General features: G+C 36.3%; 1 protein-coding gene across 8 annotated transcripts in view; it reads right to left on the bottom strand.

The window, feature by feature from the left end:
* The window catches only part of rg (A kinase anchor protein rugose), a 211,871-nt gene that overhangs the window by 18,135 nt on the left and 174,333 nt on the right, over nucleotides 1-19,403 (bottom strand). For 5 of the 8 annotated variants that reach the window (XM_017179737.3, XM_070288012.1, XM_070288011.1 and 2 more), the window contains 12 exons: nucleotides 16,030-16,170; nucleotides 15,457-15,596; nucleotides 14,576-14,789; nucleotides 10,059-10,311; nucleotides 8,605-8,747; nucleotides 8,303-8,493; nucleotides 7,933-8,123; nucleotides 4,814-7,369; nucleotides 4,328-4,683; nucleotides 3,483-3,797; nucleotides 3,317-3,424; nucleotides 3,037-3,187 (listed from right to left, as the gene is read on the bottom strand). In XM_017179737.3, the coding sequence (XP_017035226.1) occupies nucleotides 3,037-3,187; nucleotides 3,317-3,424; nucleotides 3,483-3,797; nucleotides 4,328-4,683; nucleotides 4,814-7,369; nucleotides 7,933-8,123; nucleotides 8,303-8,493; nucleotides 8,605-8,747; nucleotides 10,059-10,311; nucleotides 14,576-14,789; nucleotides 15,457-15,596; nucleotides 16,030-16,170 (4,759 nt within the window). Of the gene's footprint in view, nucleotides 1-173; nucleotides 1,167-3,036; nucleotides 3,188-3,316; nucleotides 3,425-3,482; nucleotides 3,798-4,327; nucleotides 4,684-4,813; nucleotides 7,370-7,932; nucleotides 8,124-8,302; nucleotides 8,494-8,604; nucleotides 8,748-10,058; nucleotides 10,312-14,575; nucleotides 14,790-15,456; nucleotides 15,597-16,029; nucleotides 16,171-19,403 lie in introns of all 8 variants that reach the window. The other 3 variants (XM_070288013.1, XM_017179740.3, XM_017179730.3) reach the window with 2 other exon arrangements.

Raw genomic sequence — 19,403 nt, 5'->3', positions numbered from 1 at the left:
TGGCACCCCTTCTACAAATACCATAGTTACGGATAGAGATAGAGATAGAGATACCTAGATACATAGCATATACACATACAGATACATTCTAGGGTAAGGACGAGAGGATGTTTGGGTTGGATAGGTGCCAATTTTTGAACTCTAAACTCTACGACATGTCGAACGAGCGATACCTGTTCCAGCGGATGCGTTGCGTCCATTGTAGCGATAATTATTATTTATGGCGCTCGTCTTGTAGCTAACGCCTCCATCCATGCCGCCACCTGCCACGCCCATATTCATATTGCCTGGGATAACATTACCCATGGTCATGCCCATACCAGTTACACCAGCAGCAGCAGCAGCAGGAGCTCCTCCAGTTCCTGGTACTCCTCCTCCTGCTCCTCCTCCTACTCCACCTCCTCCTCCTCCTCCTCCATTGCCATTCCTCAGGTTGCGCATGTTATTCATCAAACTCGAATTGTTATTGCCCGAGACAGAGCCCGTTCCAGGCCCAGAGCCATGACCATTGACCAGACCCACTGTCTGGTATTCCGCATAGCCATTCTGGGCAGGCGTCTCTCCTCCATTCCTCATATAAGCATGCGGATGCGGATGCTGATGCTGGTGGGGATGCGAGTGCGGATGCGGATGGTAGCCCCCATTCTCGGGATAGTGCTTGCCATTCAGTTGCTGCTGCTGGTGGCCATTGATGAGGCCATAGTGCGTCTGCTGCTGGTGAGGATGGTAGTGTTGCTGCTGCTGCTTGTGGAGCTGGCGATGCGTCTGCTGCTGGCTTTGGGAGGCCAAACTGGACAGACTGGAGCTTGAAGCTGGCTGGGATGTGGCCGTCGAGCTGGCCGAGGAGCTGGTGGAGTGTGTGGCCAAGGGAGTGGGCGAGATATTGCCACCAAGTTGCTGCTGCTGCTGCTGTGTTGTTACTGCTGCTGTGGCATGTTGCTGCTGCTGCTGCTGCTGCTGCTGCTGATAGTAATGGTGATGGCTGTGATTATGGGCAACCTGCTGCTGCTGCTGTTGTTGCTGGTAGTAATGTTGCTGCTGCTGTTGCTGCTGCTGCGGCATGTTGCCTGGGGCAGCTGCCACATGATTCTGATGCGATTCGGGCAGGAATTGCGGATAGACATGATGCGACCATTGGGGAAACAAAGGACGCGCACTGGCGGCTTCTAAAGTTTGTTATTTTTTTTTTATATTTACAGAGTTTATAGTTTTTTGTTTTTTTTTAATTTTTAGAATTTATTTGGAATTATTTTTTAATGTTTATTATTATTTTTAAGCCGGTCAAGGAATATGGTTTATATTTTATATATTTTTTAAATATATTTTATTATGTTTTTATATTTTTAATATTTTTTAAAATTTTTATATATTTTTTTAAATTATGTTTTATTATTTAGGTGGCGTGGCAAGGCGTGGCATATATTCAGTTTTCATTTTATTCCGTTTTTTGTGTTCAGTTTTTGTTATTATTTTTGTTTTTTGTATTGTTTTAAATATTTTTTTTTTTTGTACAATAAATCCGAAAAAGCAGCGTGAAATGAAATCATTGGTAAACGGAACAAAGAAAGGGAAACATAAAACCGAATAGTATCTCCAACAATGGACAGACATGAGTTATATCTTGTAGTGTTCTTAATAGCTAGTGATTATATATATATATATAAAATATATATTTATGTATATATAGTAATAAAAAGGGGGGTGGTGGGGGGGGGAGCCTCTGGATAGGAGTGGGGCAGTGAGTGGAACAATGAGGTGGGAAATAGAGTCAAAGGTGATTTAGTTTCAAAGAAAACTGTGGGAATTACACACACACGCACATGGGAGGGGGGGCTGCTAAGGATGAGGGGTGGGGTGGGTGCGCAGTGCGTTGGTTAATTGGGTGTCTTAATCATTATAAATAATATATATATATATCTTTTGTCACTGATCGAGCGGCATATCTACCATATATATACATATATTGTATATATAATAAAAAAAACGAGAACGAGAACGAGAACGTGTCTCTGGGCTTCTTAGCCCAAAACACAAAACTAAAAAAGCCAAACAAGCTGGAACCAATGAGAAATGGAACAAATATATATTGTAAAAACCAAAAAAAACACAGCTCTATACATATAGTATATATATATATATATAGAGGCAAATATAAATCAAAATGTTTAAGACTAGCGGCCGAATCGCAAAACAGAGTCAAAAAACAGAGACGGAGAGAAAGGTAGAGAGAAACCATAAGCGAGCGTGAAGTTTTTGGTGCAGCAAGAGAAAAACGGAAACGGAAATGGGAAAGGAAACAAAAACGGAAAAGGAACTAAGAACGAAACAAAGAGCAACCGAGAAACTCAAGTGGAAAAAACCAAAAAAAGAACTGAAACAAAAACTAAACGAAATGAGAATGAAACGGAAAGAATGCCAGACTGGCAAAAGTTCCGTTTCCACCCGGTTCCCTTGAATATTGTATCCGTTTTCTAGTAATTGAAGCTGGAAATAAAAGCCATTCTATAATCGATAAATCGGTTTTTTTTTTAATTTTAAAATATAGATTAATATACATTTTTACAATCAATTTAATAAAAAATGTTGTATGAATGAAAACGTTAATTTTAAACATTTTTTATATTAACGAATTTGTTTATAATATTAAAAAAAATGTATTAATATATATATATATTTAATTGTAGATTTTAAACCATTTTAGTCTAATTATTATTTTTTTTTTTTAATTAATTAATTAATTTAATTACATTTTTTTAGAAAAATTCGATTTACTAAATATCGCTTTATTTAAATTATTTTAATTTAAGATTTTAATCGACATATTTTTAATTTTTTTTTTTAGAAAACATCGATTTAATCAAAAAATCGATTTATAATTATTTTAACTATCGATTTTTAATAGAATTATTTTCATAAATTTTAATCGATTTATTTCCAGCTCTAATACTAATCGTTCCCATTATAAATTGTATAAAAAATTATCGATTAATTATCGATCTTTTATATATATATATAAATATAAAAGTAAACACTTACCGCCGCCTGCCGTGCGCTGCAGCACTGGCGATTGTCGCTGGATCTGCGGCTCTGCCGGCGGCTCCAGGATATCACGGTATTTGGACACCATTAGCACTGATATAAAGTAGACAATGGCCAAGGACAGGAACTGGGCCTGCTTGGTTTCCTCCTGGAAAAAGAAATTTAAAAAAAAAGAAAAACAAAAATTAAATTCCAATATAATTTTTACAATATTTTATAAACTATAAAAAACTGAATAAAACTTTTTAAATATTTATTTTCTCAACTAAATACTCACCACATCGCGATAGATGACCGCCCGCAGGCGATTCACATCCATGTCCTGTAGCAGCTTCTCCGGATCCTTGACGGGCGATAATTGACCGGTGATTGACTCGACAATGTTCTGTGATAAAGAAAAAAAGATGAAGTGAGGGCTGGAGTTAAGGTTCCATAACCCTTACCTTGGGCGAGGCCTGGGCCCCTCGAATGAGTGCCTGCAAATGTGCTGCACCGGGCACATCTCTGGCCAGGGCTCCCACATTATAGCGGGTCCGCTCCTTGCACTCCAAGCAGTTACGAACCGCACAGGTGCACACCAGGCGGAGGCATTGCCTCAGGATGCCACCACTGGACATGTTCTTCTCCGCCTCCAATTCGCCAAAGTTCAGCGAGGTGGCAAAGATCAAGACATCGGCCATGTTGACCAGGCGCTGCAGGAAGGACACGGCCACCTCCAAAGGCATGCCCTGCGTGGGCTCCAAGACATCCAGTTCAGACTGAAAAATTAAAAAAAAAAATTCATTTAGAAATAAAATAAAATAATATATTGTAAAATAAAATATAAATAAATTATAAAATTTCTAAAAAACAATGAAATAAATTTTAATAATATTCAATAAAATAAAAAAAATTAAATTAATTTAAATAAATAATAATGAAATTCATTTTTTTAAATAAAATTAATGAAATAAAATTTAAAAAAAATTAAATTAAAAAAATAAAATTAAAAAAAATAAAATTAAAAAAATAAAATTTAAAAATAAATTAAATTAGACTTAAAGTAAATATATTTTAAATTTAAAGTTAATTAAATTCAATTTAATTTAATTACATATAAAAATATAATATATAAAAAACTGTATATATTCCAAATAAAATTTTAAAAAATTTTAATTTAATTGAAATTAATTAAATTTAAATAAAATTAAATTAAAAAAAATAATAATAAATTAAATTTAAAAAAATAATAATAAAATAAATCAAAATAAAATAATAATTCTAACAAAAAATTAACTATAAAACTCACATTGGGCGATGTGGCGCTGGCCAAAAGCGGCAGCAATCCACCGCAGGCTATGATCAGGTTGTCCGCCAGCTGGGAGATCAGATGCACTGTATTCACCACAAATATGGCATTCTCGCTGGAGTTGACAAAATCTAGGACGCTTTTCGTCGAATGGCTGCGCCACACCTGGATGTCCGTCTCCAGGGAGAAGAGCACATCGCTGAGCAGGCGCTGATGGATGTAGGACCACTTGAACTCCGGTATCCGGAAGGGTGGACGCGTGGGTCCAGGACTGAACATGGGTCGGGTGGAGCCCGATTTGGAGCGTTGCTGTTGTTGTTGCTGCTTCTGCTCCTGGCCAGCTGCACCAGCGGGACCTGTAATGATGATTATGGTGATTTTACATTGCTAATCTGATTTGTTGAGAATTTTTCAACTATTACTTTATATTTTTACAAATTTATTTAATGTAAAATCTATAAATTTATTAATTAAAATCCAACTCACCGTAATGACTGGCCTCCATTTGGCTGGCTCCATCCACACCGGCTGCAGCCTGCTGGGCGGCATACTCCTCATCCTCAACAGTGCCTCCAGTTTGGACATCCTCATCTTGAAGCTGCTGCTGCTGCGCCTGCTGCTCCTCGACCAACAAAGTGCCAGCAGCGTTGCTCGGTTGACCCGCCTCATTTTTGGGCGTGGTCTGTGTGGTGGAATCCACCTCGGTGGGCTTTATGCGCACCGGCGTTGTGGCCGTCGTTGCTGTTGTGGCCTCCTTGGACAGGACACGGGGCGACTCCTGTTCGGGGGCGGGCGAGGTCTGTGTGGTTTGCTCCGAGGCGGCCACAGCCTTGACGGTCTCATCGACAAGTGTGTCCAGTACTTGATTGACAATGGCCACCACTTGGTCCTTAGCATCGGTTGACTCTGGGGATTCCTTGCAGGGCTTATCTTCCAGTTCCTTGCTAAGCTCAAGTTCATCTTTGTTTTTGGTTTTTTCTGGACTCTGGACTTGTTGTGGTTTCTCCTCGTTGAGTTCTGGGTTTTTCTTGGCTGGCTCTTGGGAAGTCTCATCTTCGACCGAGACCAGAGCAGCTTCTACCACTTCCTGGACGATTTCCTTGGCGGCAACAGCGGCAGCCAAGCTTTCCACTTCCTCGGGAGCGGCAACGGGAGATTCTTTCTCCTTTTTGTGCTGTTCCTCTTTCAGATTCTCATTTTCCTGGTGCTCCTCCTTTTCCTGCTTTTCCTTCTCCTTTTCCTGCTGCTCCTCCTCCTTTGGCAGCTCATTGTTGTTCGTTTCCTTTTTGGTGGCAGCCACTGTAGAGGCTTCTCCTTCCGCTTCCGCCTCGGTGGCATCGATCACCTTGTCAATGAGCTGCTCAACAATGTCCCTAACGGCCAAAGCCACTGGATCGGCTTCGGGTTCAGGTGTGACGACCTTTGTCTGATCCTTCTGATCCTGCTCTTCCGCCGGCAGGAGATCCCCTAAAGGTGCCTCCTTTACCTGAGCACTGATCTCTGCCAGCTTCTCGTTGTTGTTCAGCTTGTTGGCTGCTTCTTCAGTCTTTTGATTGCTTGCTTCTGGGCTGGAACTGGGACTTGGACTTGGACTGGAGCTGGCATCACCGGAACTGGGTATAAGACCTGGCTTGGCCAGAACAGCTTCCACTGTTTCCGTTTTTGCCGGCACTTGTTGTTGTTGTTGTTGTTGTTGTTGTTCCGTTGTTACAACAACAATTTCATTGGCATTGACTTCCGTCTCCTCTGCTGCTGCTGCTGCTGATGATGTCGTCGTCGTCGTTTCCACCCCAGTTGTGGGCGTTAAACTTGGACTGTTGTTGTTGTTATTATTGTTGTTGTTGAGCAGATTCTTGCTATTTAGCAGGGTAACATTCACATCCTGTTCGGGAATCAGCGTGGTCGCCTTCTTCTCATTGTTAAGTACACCCTGGACAACTTCGTTGACGGCCAGCTCGATCTCCTCGTCCTTAAGCACCGAGGAGGCTTCTTGTAGTACATCATCCACGGCCATTTTGCATTCGTTTAGAGCCGCCTCTGAGGATTGCAAAACCCGGGCCACATGCTGCTCAGCATTGAGAGCATCCTTGGCCGTGGCCAGTTCCAATTCCTCCACATCCATGTCATCGCCCAGCTGCAGGGTCTCGCGCAGGGCTCCCAGCGAGGAGGAGGAGGCGGAGGCGGAACCCTCTTCGGGTTGGGCAACTGGAATGGGCAAAGGTACCGGCTCCAAGCTCTTCTCCAGGTCCTGCTGCTGCTGCTGGTCTTGATCTGTCTCCTCCAGGTTGCCATTGCAGGTGGTGGCATCGGTTTTCAGCTGCTCATTGTACACATCCGAGATGTTGGCAATCACAGACTTGGGCTCGGTCGGCTCTTCCTCTCCCAGACTCTCCTGCACCACCTCAATCTCCTCCAATTCCAGTTCTTCAACTTCCTCCTCCACCACGGGCGGCACATCCTCCAGCGAGGCTATGGAAACGGCAGCCTTGACGGCAGCAGCTGTTCCACCTCCCACCTGACTTGAAGGTGCTGCTACTGCTGCTACTCCTGCCGCAGCACCCACAACTCCATTCTGCTGCTGATGCAACTCCTCACGCTCCCAGCCACTGATTGTGCTAATGGGTCGTGCCTGACGCAGGGCAGGATCCGTTATATTGTCCGTCCGCTGGCGCTCATAGTGCTCGTACATCTGGGCAAACTGCAGCTTGAACTCCTCGTACGACACCTTTGAGTGAACAATGGCCAGGGTGTCAACCCATACCCGCCAGCCGCCGTACTCATGCTTTATGGCATGATGGAGCAGCATTCGAAACAGGGAGTAGACCATGTCACTAATCTTCTGCTCTTCGCTGCTCTTCGGATGGATGTAGGCCATCGCAATGAGCCACTCCTGCCAGACGGACATTTGGAGAACGGTTCGGCGATTTTCACGATTGCTATTACACAGCAGGGTCATGTCCTGCAGGAATAGCTTCTTTACATCGATCAGGGACTCGGTTTGCTTGGACTGGCGGATCAGAGTGGCCACCACCTTGAGGATCACTGTGGGACAGGTTGAAAATTATATAACATCAAAATTATATAAATGAAAAAAGGGAAATTTTAAGGAAAATTATTTTAAAAAAAACTGATTTCTTCGTCAAATTTTAGCTAAACTAGTTTAAGACTAGAAAATTTCTAGTATTTTTATGGGATTTTTTTCTTAATATAAGGATATCTTCTTTCTTTCTTTTATAAAAAAAATCAAGTTTTATCTTGCTTCCTTATTTCAAAAATGTGTCTTGTTTTTAAGTCTAAAACAATTTGTCTACAATTAAAAACGTTTTTTTCTTACATTCAGAAACGTTTTTTTTTAGTTTTTAGGCTGTTTAACTGTTTTCTTAATTTAAGGGAATTTATTTTTTTAATTTTTCTTGTAAATTTGAGAAAAATATATACAAATTTACCCTACAAAATGATATTGTCTTGTCTTGATTTCAAAAATCTTTGCCTTAAATTCATGCCAATATTTTCTTAATTCTATAAAAATATTAAAAGTTTCAGAGAGAATTTTCTTAAATATAGGAAAATATTTTTATAAGATTTTAAAAGACCCAAAAACTCACTTGGATTCTCCAGACGATAGTGACTCTCCGGTTCAGGATGACGTGTGTAGAGAATCTGCTGCGAGATATGCTCCGTCATAATCTCATAGAGGACATTGTATGTGGGCAGGGAGAGGGACTCCTCATAGAGAAGTAACCTTTCGGCCAGCAGGGTATAAAGATTGTGCGGCGACATCACGTCATATTTGCGTCTAGGGAAATGGAAAAGGAAGGAAAAGAAAGAGATATTTAAAATATAATTCAAATATAACAAAATATAATTAAAATATAAATACTAATTAAATATATTATATAATATCTAAAAAATTGTAAAATTTACAATTTAAAACCTGCAAAATTATCTAATATTAAATAATTCTTAAACACTCACTTGTGGGTGCTGCGCGAAAGGAAGAACCCAAGCAGCTTGAGGGCCTGCAGCCGGATGAGCTGACTCTCGGCCGCCAGCAGTTTGAAGATGCTGCGCACGCCGTGCTTCACATCGAAGGCAGGTACCATGGAACTGGGATGCTCCGACATCAGTGAGATGAGCATCTGCAAAACATCGTGCAGGTTCTCGTCCTGAAATTAAAAACAAACAAACAAAAAGCCAAAGAAAGAGATTTAAAAGATATTCTTCTTTTGGGGAGGAGCAGAGTTTCTGTCTTGGAATTTCTTGGTTCCTTCACTCACCTCATGCATGGTGGTCAGATAGTTGAGTATGCTCTGCAGCTCATCCTCCTTGACCCCGTTGCCGATCATTATAAGCTGCTTGAGGAATAGCAGGATGTAGGCACGGATGGCCAGGATATCCTTCTGGGCAGGACGTGGGCCATCTAAGGGGGGAAAGTTAAAGAATGGATTTAAGAGGGAATTTTAAGAGGGAATTTCAAGAGGGAATTTTAAGGGGGAATTTCAAGAGGGAATTTTAAGAAACAATTTTAAAGAATTTTTGAAAGATTTTAAAGAAAGAATTATAAGAAAATAATTTAAAGAAAATAATTTAAAAAAGATATTTAGAAAAGAATTTTAAGAAAGAATTTTAGGTAAAAATTTTAAGGTATAATTTTAAAAAATTATTTTAAGAAAGAATTAAAAAAAAATTTTTTTAGCATTTTAGCAAAAATTTTTAAATATAAATTAAAATTAAATTGAAATAAAAATAAATTTTAAATATAATTAATTAATTATAATTAAATTTTACAGTGTTACAGTGTAAATATTAAAAACTTTGACTATCGATTTTTAATCGAAATAATATCGTAAAAAAATCTTTTTTAAATTATAAATAAATACAACAAAACAATAATTTTTAAATAAATTTAAGGTTACATTTTCTTAGTTCAAAATATCAAACTAACTAACCAATACTTAAAGTATCGATTTAAGTATCGATTTAATTATCGATATAATATCGAAAACTATACTGTTTACATAATGTATTGAATACATAAATAAAGAAAAAATTTAAAATAAATTTAAAAGAAGAATTAAATACTAAAAAAAAAACATCAACTACAAAAAACGATCTAATATCGAGAGTTCAAGTTGAATCCCTCCTAATCAGGGACTGTAACGGTTATAATTAAAAAAGCAAAAAATTACCAAATAAAAGTTATTTCACAATTTTTATATAAAAATTACGCAATAACTTTTATTTTCAATTTTTATTATATAAATTGAAAAATAAAAATTATTCGATAACTTTTATTTTAAAAATTGAAAATAAAGATTGAATCTATATATCTTTTGATCCGTAGAAGCCAGATCCAATATATATATATATATATATACATATTTATTATATACCATCTGAAAGGTATTGATGTGTAGATCATATATATACATATATATTGGATCTGGCTTCTACGGATCAAAAGATATATAGATTCAATCTTTATTTTCAATTTTTAAAATAAAAGTTATCGAATAATTCTTATTTTTCAATTTATATAATAAAAATTGAAAATAAAAGTTATTGCGTAATTTTTATACAAAAATTGAAAAAAAAACATTTATCTTGTTTTTGAATTCGCCATGAAAATTTAACTTATGACAATTTTTTCAAATTTTTTTGGAGACTGTTTTGGGCTTCAATTTTTTTAAACTCATAATAATTATTTACGGTCCCTGCTCCTAATACTCACCCAATCCCTTTGGGATAATGCCACTCTTGGCTCGCGGATTCACCACCCAGTAGTAGTACTTGAGGGTATGCACCGTCTGGAGAACGGTGCTCACCCGCCGCACATTGCTGTAGATCTGCGTGTCCGAGAGGAACTCGGTGGCCAGGTAGGAGTACAGTCGCGCCTGGACATTCGCCGGCGTATAGATCCACAGGGCTGGATTGAAGAGGACATGGTCCAGCAGCTGCCACGTGAGAAATGAGAAACAGAACAACTGCGGGGAATTAGTCAAGTAACTTATGCTGTCCTCGTACAACTCGATAGAAGGGTATTTGTGTGTGTGTCGTTGTGTGTGGGTTTTTGCTCGGAAAGGAAGAAGGGTGTGTGTGTGTGTGTGTGTGTGGAAGTAGTGTATATATTTAGTTATAGATTCAAATAGTAAGATAGATAAAGTCAAAAGGGGTTTCAAAAGGGGTTTCAAAGCGTGTAAATATTATTATATAGTATACAAATTTCCAAAAGGGAAATGTATATTTAGTGCAGTAATTTAAATGAGTTTGATTTCGGTATACATACGGTTAAACATGAGTTGGTTTTTGTTTGTTTTTTTTTATTTATTTATTTATTGGTTGTTGTAGTCAGGATTGTTGTTGTTGTTGTTGTAGTTGTTGATATTTTATTGGGGTTTTTGGTTGGTTGGTTGGTTGGTAGTAGTTATTGGGCGGGGAAACCCAACATATAAAACACATGCAGCAAACAGCAAAACGGCATTCAATGTGAAACATAAAATCAAATTCCAACGGAACGAAACGGAATGGAACGAAACGAAATGAAACGAAACGAAACAAATTGCATTCCAGTTTGGTTTAATGAGGATTTCTGTTAGCTTTCAAAAGTTAAAGGGGGAATTTATTTAACACTTAACTAAACTAAATATAAGATAAAACTAAGCTAAGCTAACGTATTTTTTTTAAGTTATGACTAAGTTAGATCTAAAATTTAGTTGAATAAATAACATATAGTAAGTAGTTTGTCTTATGAAATGATGTGGTTTTGATTTTTATATGATAAATCAAGGAGAGTTGGGTTATATTCCTAAAAAGCTAAGCTTTTTGGCATTTAACATTTTTATAAATAAATTTTAGTTATTCCTATAAACCCTCTATATTTTGACTTAAGCCTAGAACTAAGTGCATTTCAGATTTCCAAATGGATTTATGATATCTAAGCACTCAACTTTAAAGCTCAATTAACGCTTATCTGGTAATTGAAACTTCCACTTGGCTTAATTTCGACTTTGAGGAGAGTCACTCAATCTGTGGCATTAAAGTGCACTGAATATACATATATGTTTGTACATACATATGTATATCTGAACATAATCCAGTTGAGGGCAACTTCTGGCTAGTGAAGAGGAGAATTGCAATCCGCTTTAATTTCATTCAGGGGGCCCCCGAAAACAAAACTTGTTAAGCCCTTGCCTCAACTTGTTGGATTGTCAAAACCAATGTTCGCCAATGTTGTTTCCATGGCGTTTCTGGCAACAATGCAACAAGGATTTTACCCAACCCCTAAAAGCATCCCCCCAAAGAAATTTCATACAGAGCAAGAGCAAGAGCCAGAGCCATAGTCAGAGTCACAGCCAGAGCCAGAGAGAAGTTTCCCAATTAAAAAGCTGCTGTGCAACGAATGTTAAAAGAAAAAAATCAAATAAAAATGCAGCACCTTTTGGTGCCACGAAAAATTTCTGTGCTCTGCTTTTCAACTATTTTTTATTGCACTCCAGTTGAAATTTATTCACAAGGGCGAAATGGATACGGATATATATGTATATGTATGTTTCAGGGGGAGATATGCGAGGCGAGCAATTAGGAAGGTGCGATGCGGTGCTGTGAACACAACTTTGGCTTCAATTATCCAAATGACACATTGAACAAATTGAGTGAGGAAACAGCAGGAGGTGGGAATTTCGGGTGGGAAGAGAGAAAACTGGTAAAGGAACAGGGAAAAGCCAAAGGCAAAAAGGCTGAGATTGACACTGGGGGGAGGGGGGGTTTATTTTTCTTTGCCTTTTTCATTGGGTTGAGGTTTCGCTTAAGGTCCCCTCAAAGTTAATAAGATTATGCGGTTTATCGTTGCGGTTTCAGGGACAAACAAAGCGAAGTGGAACGAAATGGAATGAAGAGCGGTACGAGACATGAGTTTATATATATTATATATATATATGTATGGAAATCGATTAAGAACGTTGTGATGATGAGATGAAAAGTTATGTACACAATACACAAAAGTTATGTTCAACAAATTACGCCTAAACACAAAACACACACACAAAAATGAAACGAAACGGTATGGAACAGTGGAACGGAAACGGAAACGGAAACGGAAACGTATATACTGTTATGTTACATTGGATATAGTAGTACGAGTATTTGGAATATATGCAAAGTACAGAGAGTACAGAGAATTCGAGAATTGAGCTTCACCTGGTAGAACTGTTGTTGTTCATGTTGAGATGTTGTTTTTTTTTTTTATATATTTTGATTTTTATAAATTCGGTTGTTGTTGTTGTTGTTGTTGTTGTTAAGATTGTTAATATATATTGTAGTTGTAGTTGTTGTTGTGTATGTGTGTGTGTGTATCAAGATGGGGCGCATTGAATAGTTATCGATAAACGATCACAATTAGCAAGAAGCAGGGGTGTATTTTTTTAATTTTTGGAATTTGAAATGGAGAAGCGCGATCATGAGTGTGGAACGTGTGGAAAAGGGAGTGGAGTTGAAGTGAAAGAGAGACAGGGAGAGAGAGAGAGCGCAGGGGAGAGAGATATAGTATAAATAGTGAGAGAGAGAGAGAGTGAAAGAGAGAGCAGACAAAAGTAGAAGAAGATAGTTAAGTTGTAGTTAATATTTCTTCTTTTTTTGGCATTTCACATTTTTGTCTTGCTGATTCTGGCTAGGGAAAGTATTAATTTTGATTAATCGCATTTAAATTTTCGAGAGAGCAGAAAACGAAGCAAAGCGAAGCTGTTCGGGTGCGGTGCGGTGTGCCCAGGCAGGTGCAAAAGTGCAAAGCGAAACGAAACGGAACGATATGAAACGCAAATGGTATGGCAGCAACTGATCGCAACTCAATGGAACGCAGGAATGGAACTATTTTGCTTTCAGCCAATTTTTTAAGCTTCTCTTTAAGCTTTAAGGACATGCAAAAACGGACATGCAAAAGACTATGGCAAAACAGTGTTAGGAAATTGAAATTAAAACTGATTTTGGTTAACGGAAATTTATATATTCAAATGAAATTATTGTTAAATATCAAGTGAATATATTTCTTAATTGTTTTCATTTTTTTTTTATAAAAAAAATAAATATTTCTTTAATATCTTAGTTTTCACATTTAAAAACTTTCTTAGAAAATTGTAAACAATTAAGAAAAATTAAAAAATATAAACACACTGAGACAAAATAACAATTTTCCTTCTCCCTTATGCTTGCCCAGCTTAAGTAGTAGAACAAACGCCCTCTGTTCCACCTTTAAACTAAGCGGTTTATAGAATTCAATGGGCAACCAATGGGATTTTTATGGCGGAGAAATACATATATATTTTCCGGTTTGCCGGCTGGCAAAAGGCGCAAAACAAACAAAAATACACATACTATATATGTATATATGTATATATGCTGGTATATTAAAATGGAAGGAGTATATACACATGGATATTTATGCGAGTGAGTATATATGAGTACGAGTATATTTGCTTAAGAGATTCTCAAGTGCAGTTACTTATAACGAGAAATGTGAGCAGTTGTTTACGGTTGTGTTTACTTTTTTGAAAGGATTACGCAGGCCTGTGTTCAACTGTGCGCCATCATCATCATCATCATCATTTTAACCATTGTAATCATCATCAACAAAAGGCAAAAACACAGTGAGTGCGATAGATAGAGATAGGATGTATTCATATAAGTATTCATAAGTGTGTGTGTATGTGTGTTTTGTTTGTATTGGTAGAGAGAAATAGAGACAGAGAAAGCAACAAACGAGACGAATTCGCATATCATTTTTGGGATTTCTTCTGGAACTTGCTGTATATTTTTTTGATTTCGCAGAGTTGGGTTAACATGCCACCCGGTTAGCAATCGATGGGGATTATTATCATATAATCAACATATATATAATATATATATTTTTTTTTTCTTTGGTAAACGAACATTTTAAATCAAATGAGAATTATTTTTGTTCATATTTTTGTGGGGTTGTTTGCATGCTAACCACCAACCCCTCAAAAAATCAAACTTAAATCGAACTTAGTTAGTCGCAAATAACGTATAATACATACATATTTCATCACAAAAAAAAAATATATATAGAGTAGAGAACACGGCATGCCAACGACATAGCGCATACGCAGCGTGGTCCGCGATCGAATTTTTTCTTAACGGTAATTACACATAACATATTCTAACATAGGCGCAGGCATAGGTTTTATAATTATATATATTATATAGATATATGTATATATAGGCGAGATGACTTACCTGCTTGAGCAGCAAATCGCTATTGGCCGACAGGCAGGTGACCAGATATTTGGTGAGGTTGAGAAAGGATCCAAGGACCTCCAGTGTTAGATGTTCGCGGGAGGAGCGCTGCAGCATGAACGAGATGACCAGGAAGCCCCGGTTCTGGATCATGTGCTGCTGCACCGTCTGGGAGGTCTCCACCAGTTCGCAAATGAAGCCCAGCAGCTTGGAGCTGTAATGAACAAAAATTTTAGAAAATATTATTAGTTTTTACATAACTAAAAAATTGTATTATTTTATTTAAAATTAAAAATTATATTAGTTTTAATTTCAATTAAAAATTATATGAATTTTAATTATAATAAAAAATTGTATTAATTTTAATTATAATTAAAATTATATTAATTTTGAATATATATGTATTCATAAAAAATTATATTAATTTCAATTAAATTTAGTGAATTTAAAATTATATTAATTTTGAATTTATATTAATTTAAAATTATATTCATTTTAATTATAATTAAAATCATATTCATTTTGAATATAATTAAAATTATTATTACTATTACTATTAATTATAATTATAATTACTATTAATTTTAATTTTATAATGAAAGTTAGTCAGTTACTTATATTAGTTATTATTTATAGCTAAAAAATTTTATTATTATAATTATAATTAAAAATTAAATAAATTTACAATTAAAAAATAAAATAAATTTTAATTATAAATATAAGCATTTTAAATAATAAAGGTAATTATGTTAGTTATTATATATAATTAAAAAATTAAATTATAATAATTATAATTAACAATTAAATTAAATTAATTATAATTATAACTTTTTTATAATTTATAATTTAAAAAAATATATATGCATCTCCAAAAAACTCACCACAACGTGGGATCCCTCTTAATATCCCCTAGGCCCTCGTGGGCCATGTCCAGCTGGGAGAACAGCGGAAATAGCACCTGTATGCCTCCAATCGAGTTCAGGGTGCAGTGTATCGAGTGCGTGACCACGGCCTTCACATCCTGCAATACCAAAATTTCAATTTAATCATGGCCAAGTCGAGTCTGGTTTTTGGTCTGGGCCTGAGTTCTGAGTTCTCGGGGTCCATTAATCGCCCAAGCTGTCATCAGCCACGGGACACGTTCGCCTCCTCTCCTCTCTTATGATTTGTGTGTTGTTTGCACAAGAAATTACTACAAAATTTATTGAATAATTTTCCTGGACCTGGGCACCATCCGGAGAGCAGCCTGCCAGCCTGCCTGCCTTCCGGAGGAAACGGGGCCTCGGACCTTGGCTAATAAGAAATGCCAAGGCATGCGCCAGTGTCGTAAAATTTCTGCATGGAATTTATGCTGCTCGCTGGGACTTGGGCTTAGTTCTTTGCCTCCCTTTTTCTTTTTTTTTCTTGGCATTTTTCACAGAATTGAACTTCACCTCAATGAGAAGAGAACTCACCTGCAACATGAGGGCATGCGGCGTGTGCACGAAATAGGAAACGTTTCCCTTGGGCGACGACTGCAGACACAGTTGACCATCGGTGGCCACCGGATTGTACATAAACACAATGGCATTCGATAGCTTGCCATCGTACAGCACCTGTTGGGATGAAGCCGGAGAGGTGTCTTAGTCAAAGATATATGTATGTATATATGGGTTATGTGGTATATATGTATATATATATAGGCTAACAGAGCACGAGTGAGAGCTGGCAGGGATTAGGCCGGGCTTTTGGCGAGTCATCGAGTGTGGCATCCGGCATCCAGGGATTCTTCCAAGGACCTGGCTTTATCACTGGCTTTGTCTTTAGCTTTTGGCTCACAATAAAAAGTATATATACATGTATAGAAACAAGAAACAGCACAGACACGCACACACACAACAAAGTGACCAGAGGAAAAAGCAAAGTTCGGAAATCTGAGGACTTTAAAGGCCAGCAGAGTCGTTAGTGACTTCATCTTGGGAATGTTAGAACCAGTTGGGAATTATAAGTTCACATCTGTGGCTATTTTTGTTCTACTAATTTTAGGGCAAATTTGCCTTGATTTTTATGATAAATTAACCAGCAAAATAAGAATATTTTTTGAAGAAGGGAACTAAATAAAGTAAATCAGAAAATATTTGAGAAAAATTAGCCCTACAAAATTGTATTGCTTTAAATTCATTAAAACTTTCTTAATTGTAGAAAAATGTTCTTAGTTAAAGGTTAATTTTATTATAAAAATTTTTCTTAAATACATATGTATACAAATATTTGTATGAGTGTAGAAGATAGTAAAACTTTTAAAATATATCTTAAAATGTGTAAAAATTTTTAGTTTTTCTAAACAAAATCTTCACTGAACCAAGCTTAAGCTTAATCTTGTCGTAAATTTACTTTTATAGAGTTCCTACTGGCCTCTTGTGTCCTGCTTAAGTCCTGTGCAAAATTCCTATTAAACTCTCTGCCAGGTCATAACAATTCACACACACACACATTCAAATGTATCAGAATATATATATGTATAAATATATATACAATATACAATATATATACAGGACACGCATCGTTGCATTTCTGCTACTTGTTTCAGGGCAGAATTTCCTCGATTTTCCTCGAGCTTTGAGTTTTCTTCTCCTTCGGTGCATTTTGGCCGTCATAAAAGGCTGTGTATTAAGTGTGTGTATTGTGTGTGTCTGTGTGTGTGCCATACATGTAAGCTGGTGCTTGTGTGTTGGTGGTTTTATAAAAATTATTGCTGCTTTTATTTCTTCTTGTTTCTATTTTGTTTCTTTAATGTTTTTGTTTTCTTTTGTTTTTTGTTGTTGGCGACTGGCTGCATAAATTTTGCTGCTAAAAATACTTCTTTGCGATATTAAAAACAAATAAAATAATTATAAAAAAATCTATAAGCACAAAGTTGATAAAAAATTAGCAATTAATAAAAAAAGAATAATATCAATCAACGATCGTAGGAAAAATACAAATTTATCTAGGAGAAAGAGAGGGAGTTCGTCACGCTGAGAGAGAGAGAGACAAAAGAGATCTCTCTTAAAAGAGAAATAAAGTATTTTAATAAAATTAGATATAAATTAATAACAGACTTTTTTTGAACAAATTATTTTCCTCTAGTTTTGTAGAAAGAGAGACAGAGTTCGTCACGCTGAGAGAGAGAGAGACAGAAGACATCTCTCTCACACTTTAAAAAAAGAAAATGAGAGATAAATAATAATAATAAAAAAAATACCTGGCTTTTTAAAGAAACTTTTTTCCTATAGTTTTACTATCATAAAATTTATAATATAATATATAATAATTATAAAATTATTATATATAATTCTCTCCCTAAAATGCATTCAATATTTTTCGCGTGTATCTAATATTTTCTGGCTATATGCCCTATGTCTTACTAGTTGAATGGCCTTTGTTTGCCGCAACATTTTATTTCGCTTGGCCCACATTTTTCCACCATTTTCTTCTTGGGGATCAGACTTGTGCTCGTAACTTGTGCCCCCGCCGCCTTCCTTTTTAAAAGCGCAATGTTTGTTGTGGAAATGTGAAAATGCGAATGTGAATGTGTGTATGTGTGTGTCGTGTTTTCCCATCCCATTAACTCAACTCCCGATTTGGCACATAAAAACAACATTCAAAATAACTAAAGCACTCACTTTGCCATATAAGACCAGGTGAGAGAGCGAGAGAAGGAGAGAGAGAAATGAGGGGGAGGCACAGAAAAGTGGGCAGACTCTGTCTACACATAATGGCTGTTTCGGGTGTCCTGGAAATGTGGAGCACCATAGCATATAGAAATTTCTCTAGGAATATGGAACATGCGCGGGCAGCAGGCGCCCAAAGACGCTGCCTTTGTCTAGTTCCGCCACCTGCACCTGCACAGGTGGGGGGAAAGTAGGTAGGTAGCTAGGTAGGTAGGTAGGTAAGTGTACACCGTACACGCTACATTTACTTCCCCAATAAACTTCCGCGAAACGACTTTAAGGAGAACGAAGAAAATGTGTGCTCAAAAACCCCAAAAACTGATGCCATCGATTTAATTGCCGACGGTAACTTCTTAATAGCTTTTGCAATAACCTCCTTGGGGGGCTTTGATTTCAACACAGAAATAAATGAATACAAAATATATATCCTCCCGCTCTCTCCCCCCCTCCGCCATAACGGGTGGTAATGAAATTTTAACAAAATAAACTTTCAGCTAACTTCTTAATTGCTTGCACAAAAATTGATGATCTAAAAAGTTTGAAGCTGGAAAACTATATAATTACTTTCCCCGAAAAATATATATAGCAAGGAAAAGAGTTTTGATTTCAAACTGGAAAATATTATTTAAATATAAAAAAAAGCTGGGAACTTTAAGAAAAAAAGAGTGCTTGAGTTTAAGATTTATTTTTAGCAGAGAAATGGCAAAATAATTACAAATAAATTTAAAAATCCTAAAATATGTCAAGTTTGTTAATTGAAATATATATTAAAATTGAAATTTGTAGAAATTATTTAGAAATTAAATTATTATAATTATAAGAAATGAATTATTTAGAATTAATTTGCCTTTCAATTTAAAATATTCTGGAAATGGTATCAAAATTAAGAAAAAATGTTTAAAAAATAAAACTCATAAATTAAAGTGATTTTGTTGATAAAAAAAATCGAAAAAAAAATAAAAGTGAATAATAAATTAATGATTTTCTAGTTAAATATTTTTAAAATATTTTAGCATGAAATTTACAAGTTAAGATTAATGTAAAAAACCTTTTAGCTTTTAAATTTCTTAGATTTTGTTGATTTTGAGCATAAATATATAAAACAAATTTATATTAAACAGAAAAAAATGATTTAA

This window comes from Drosophila kikkawai, chromosome X (genome assembly GCF_030179895.1).
Source record: "Drosophila kikkawai strain 14028-0561.14 chromosome X, DkikHiC1v2, whole genome shotgun sequence".
Classification (NCBI taxonomy): Eukaryota; Metazoa; Arthropoda; class Insecta; order Diptera; family Drosophilidae; genus Drosophila; species Drosophila kikkawai.
Note: the sequence above shows the minus strand (reverse complement) of the source record. Positions and strands in the feature narration are given on the sequence as shown.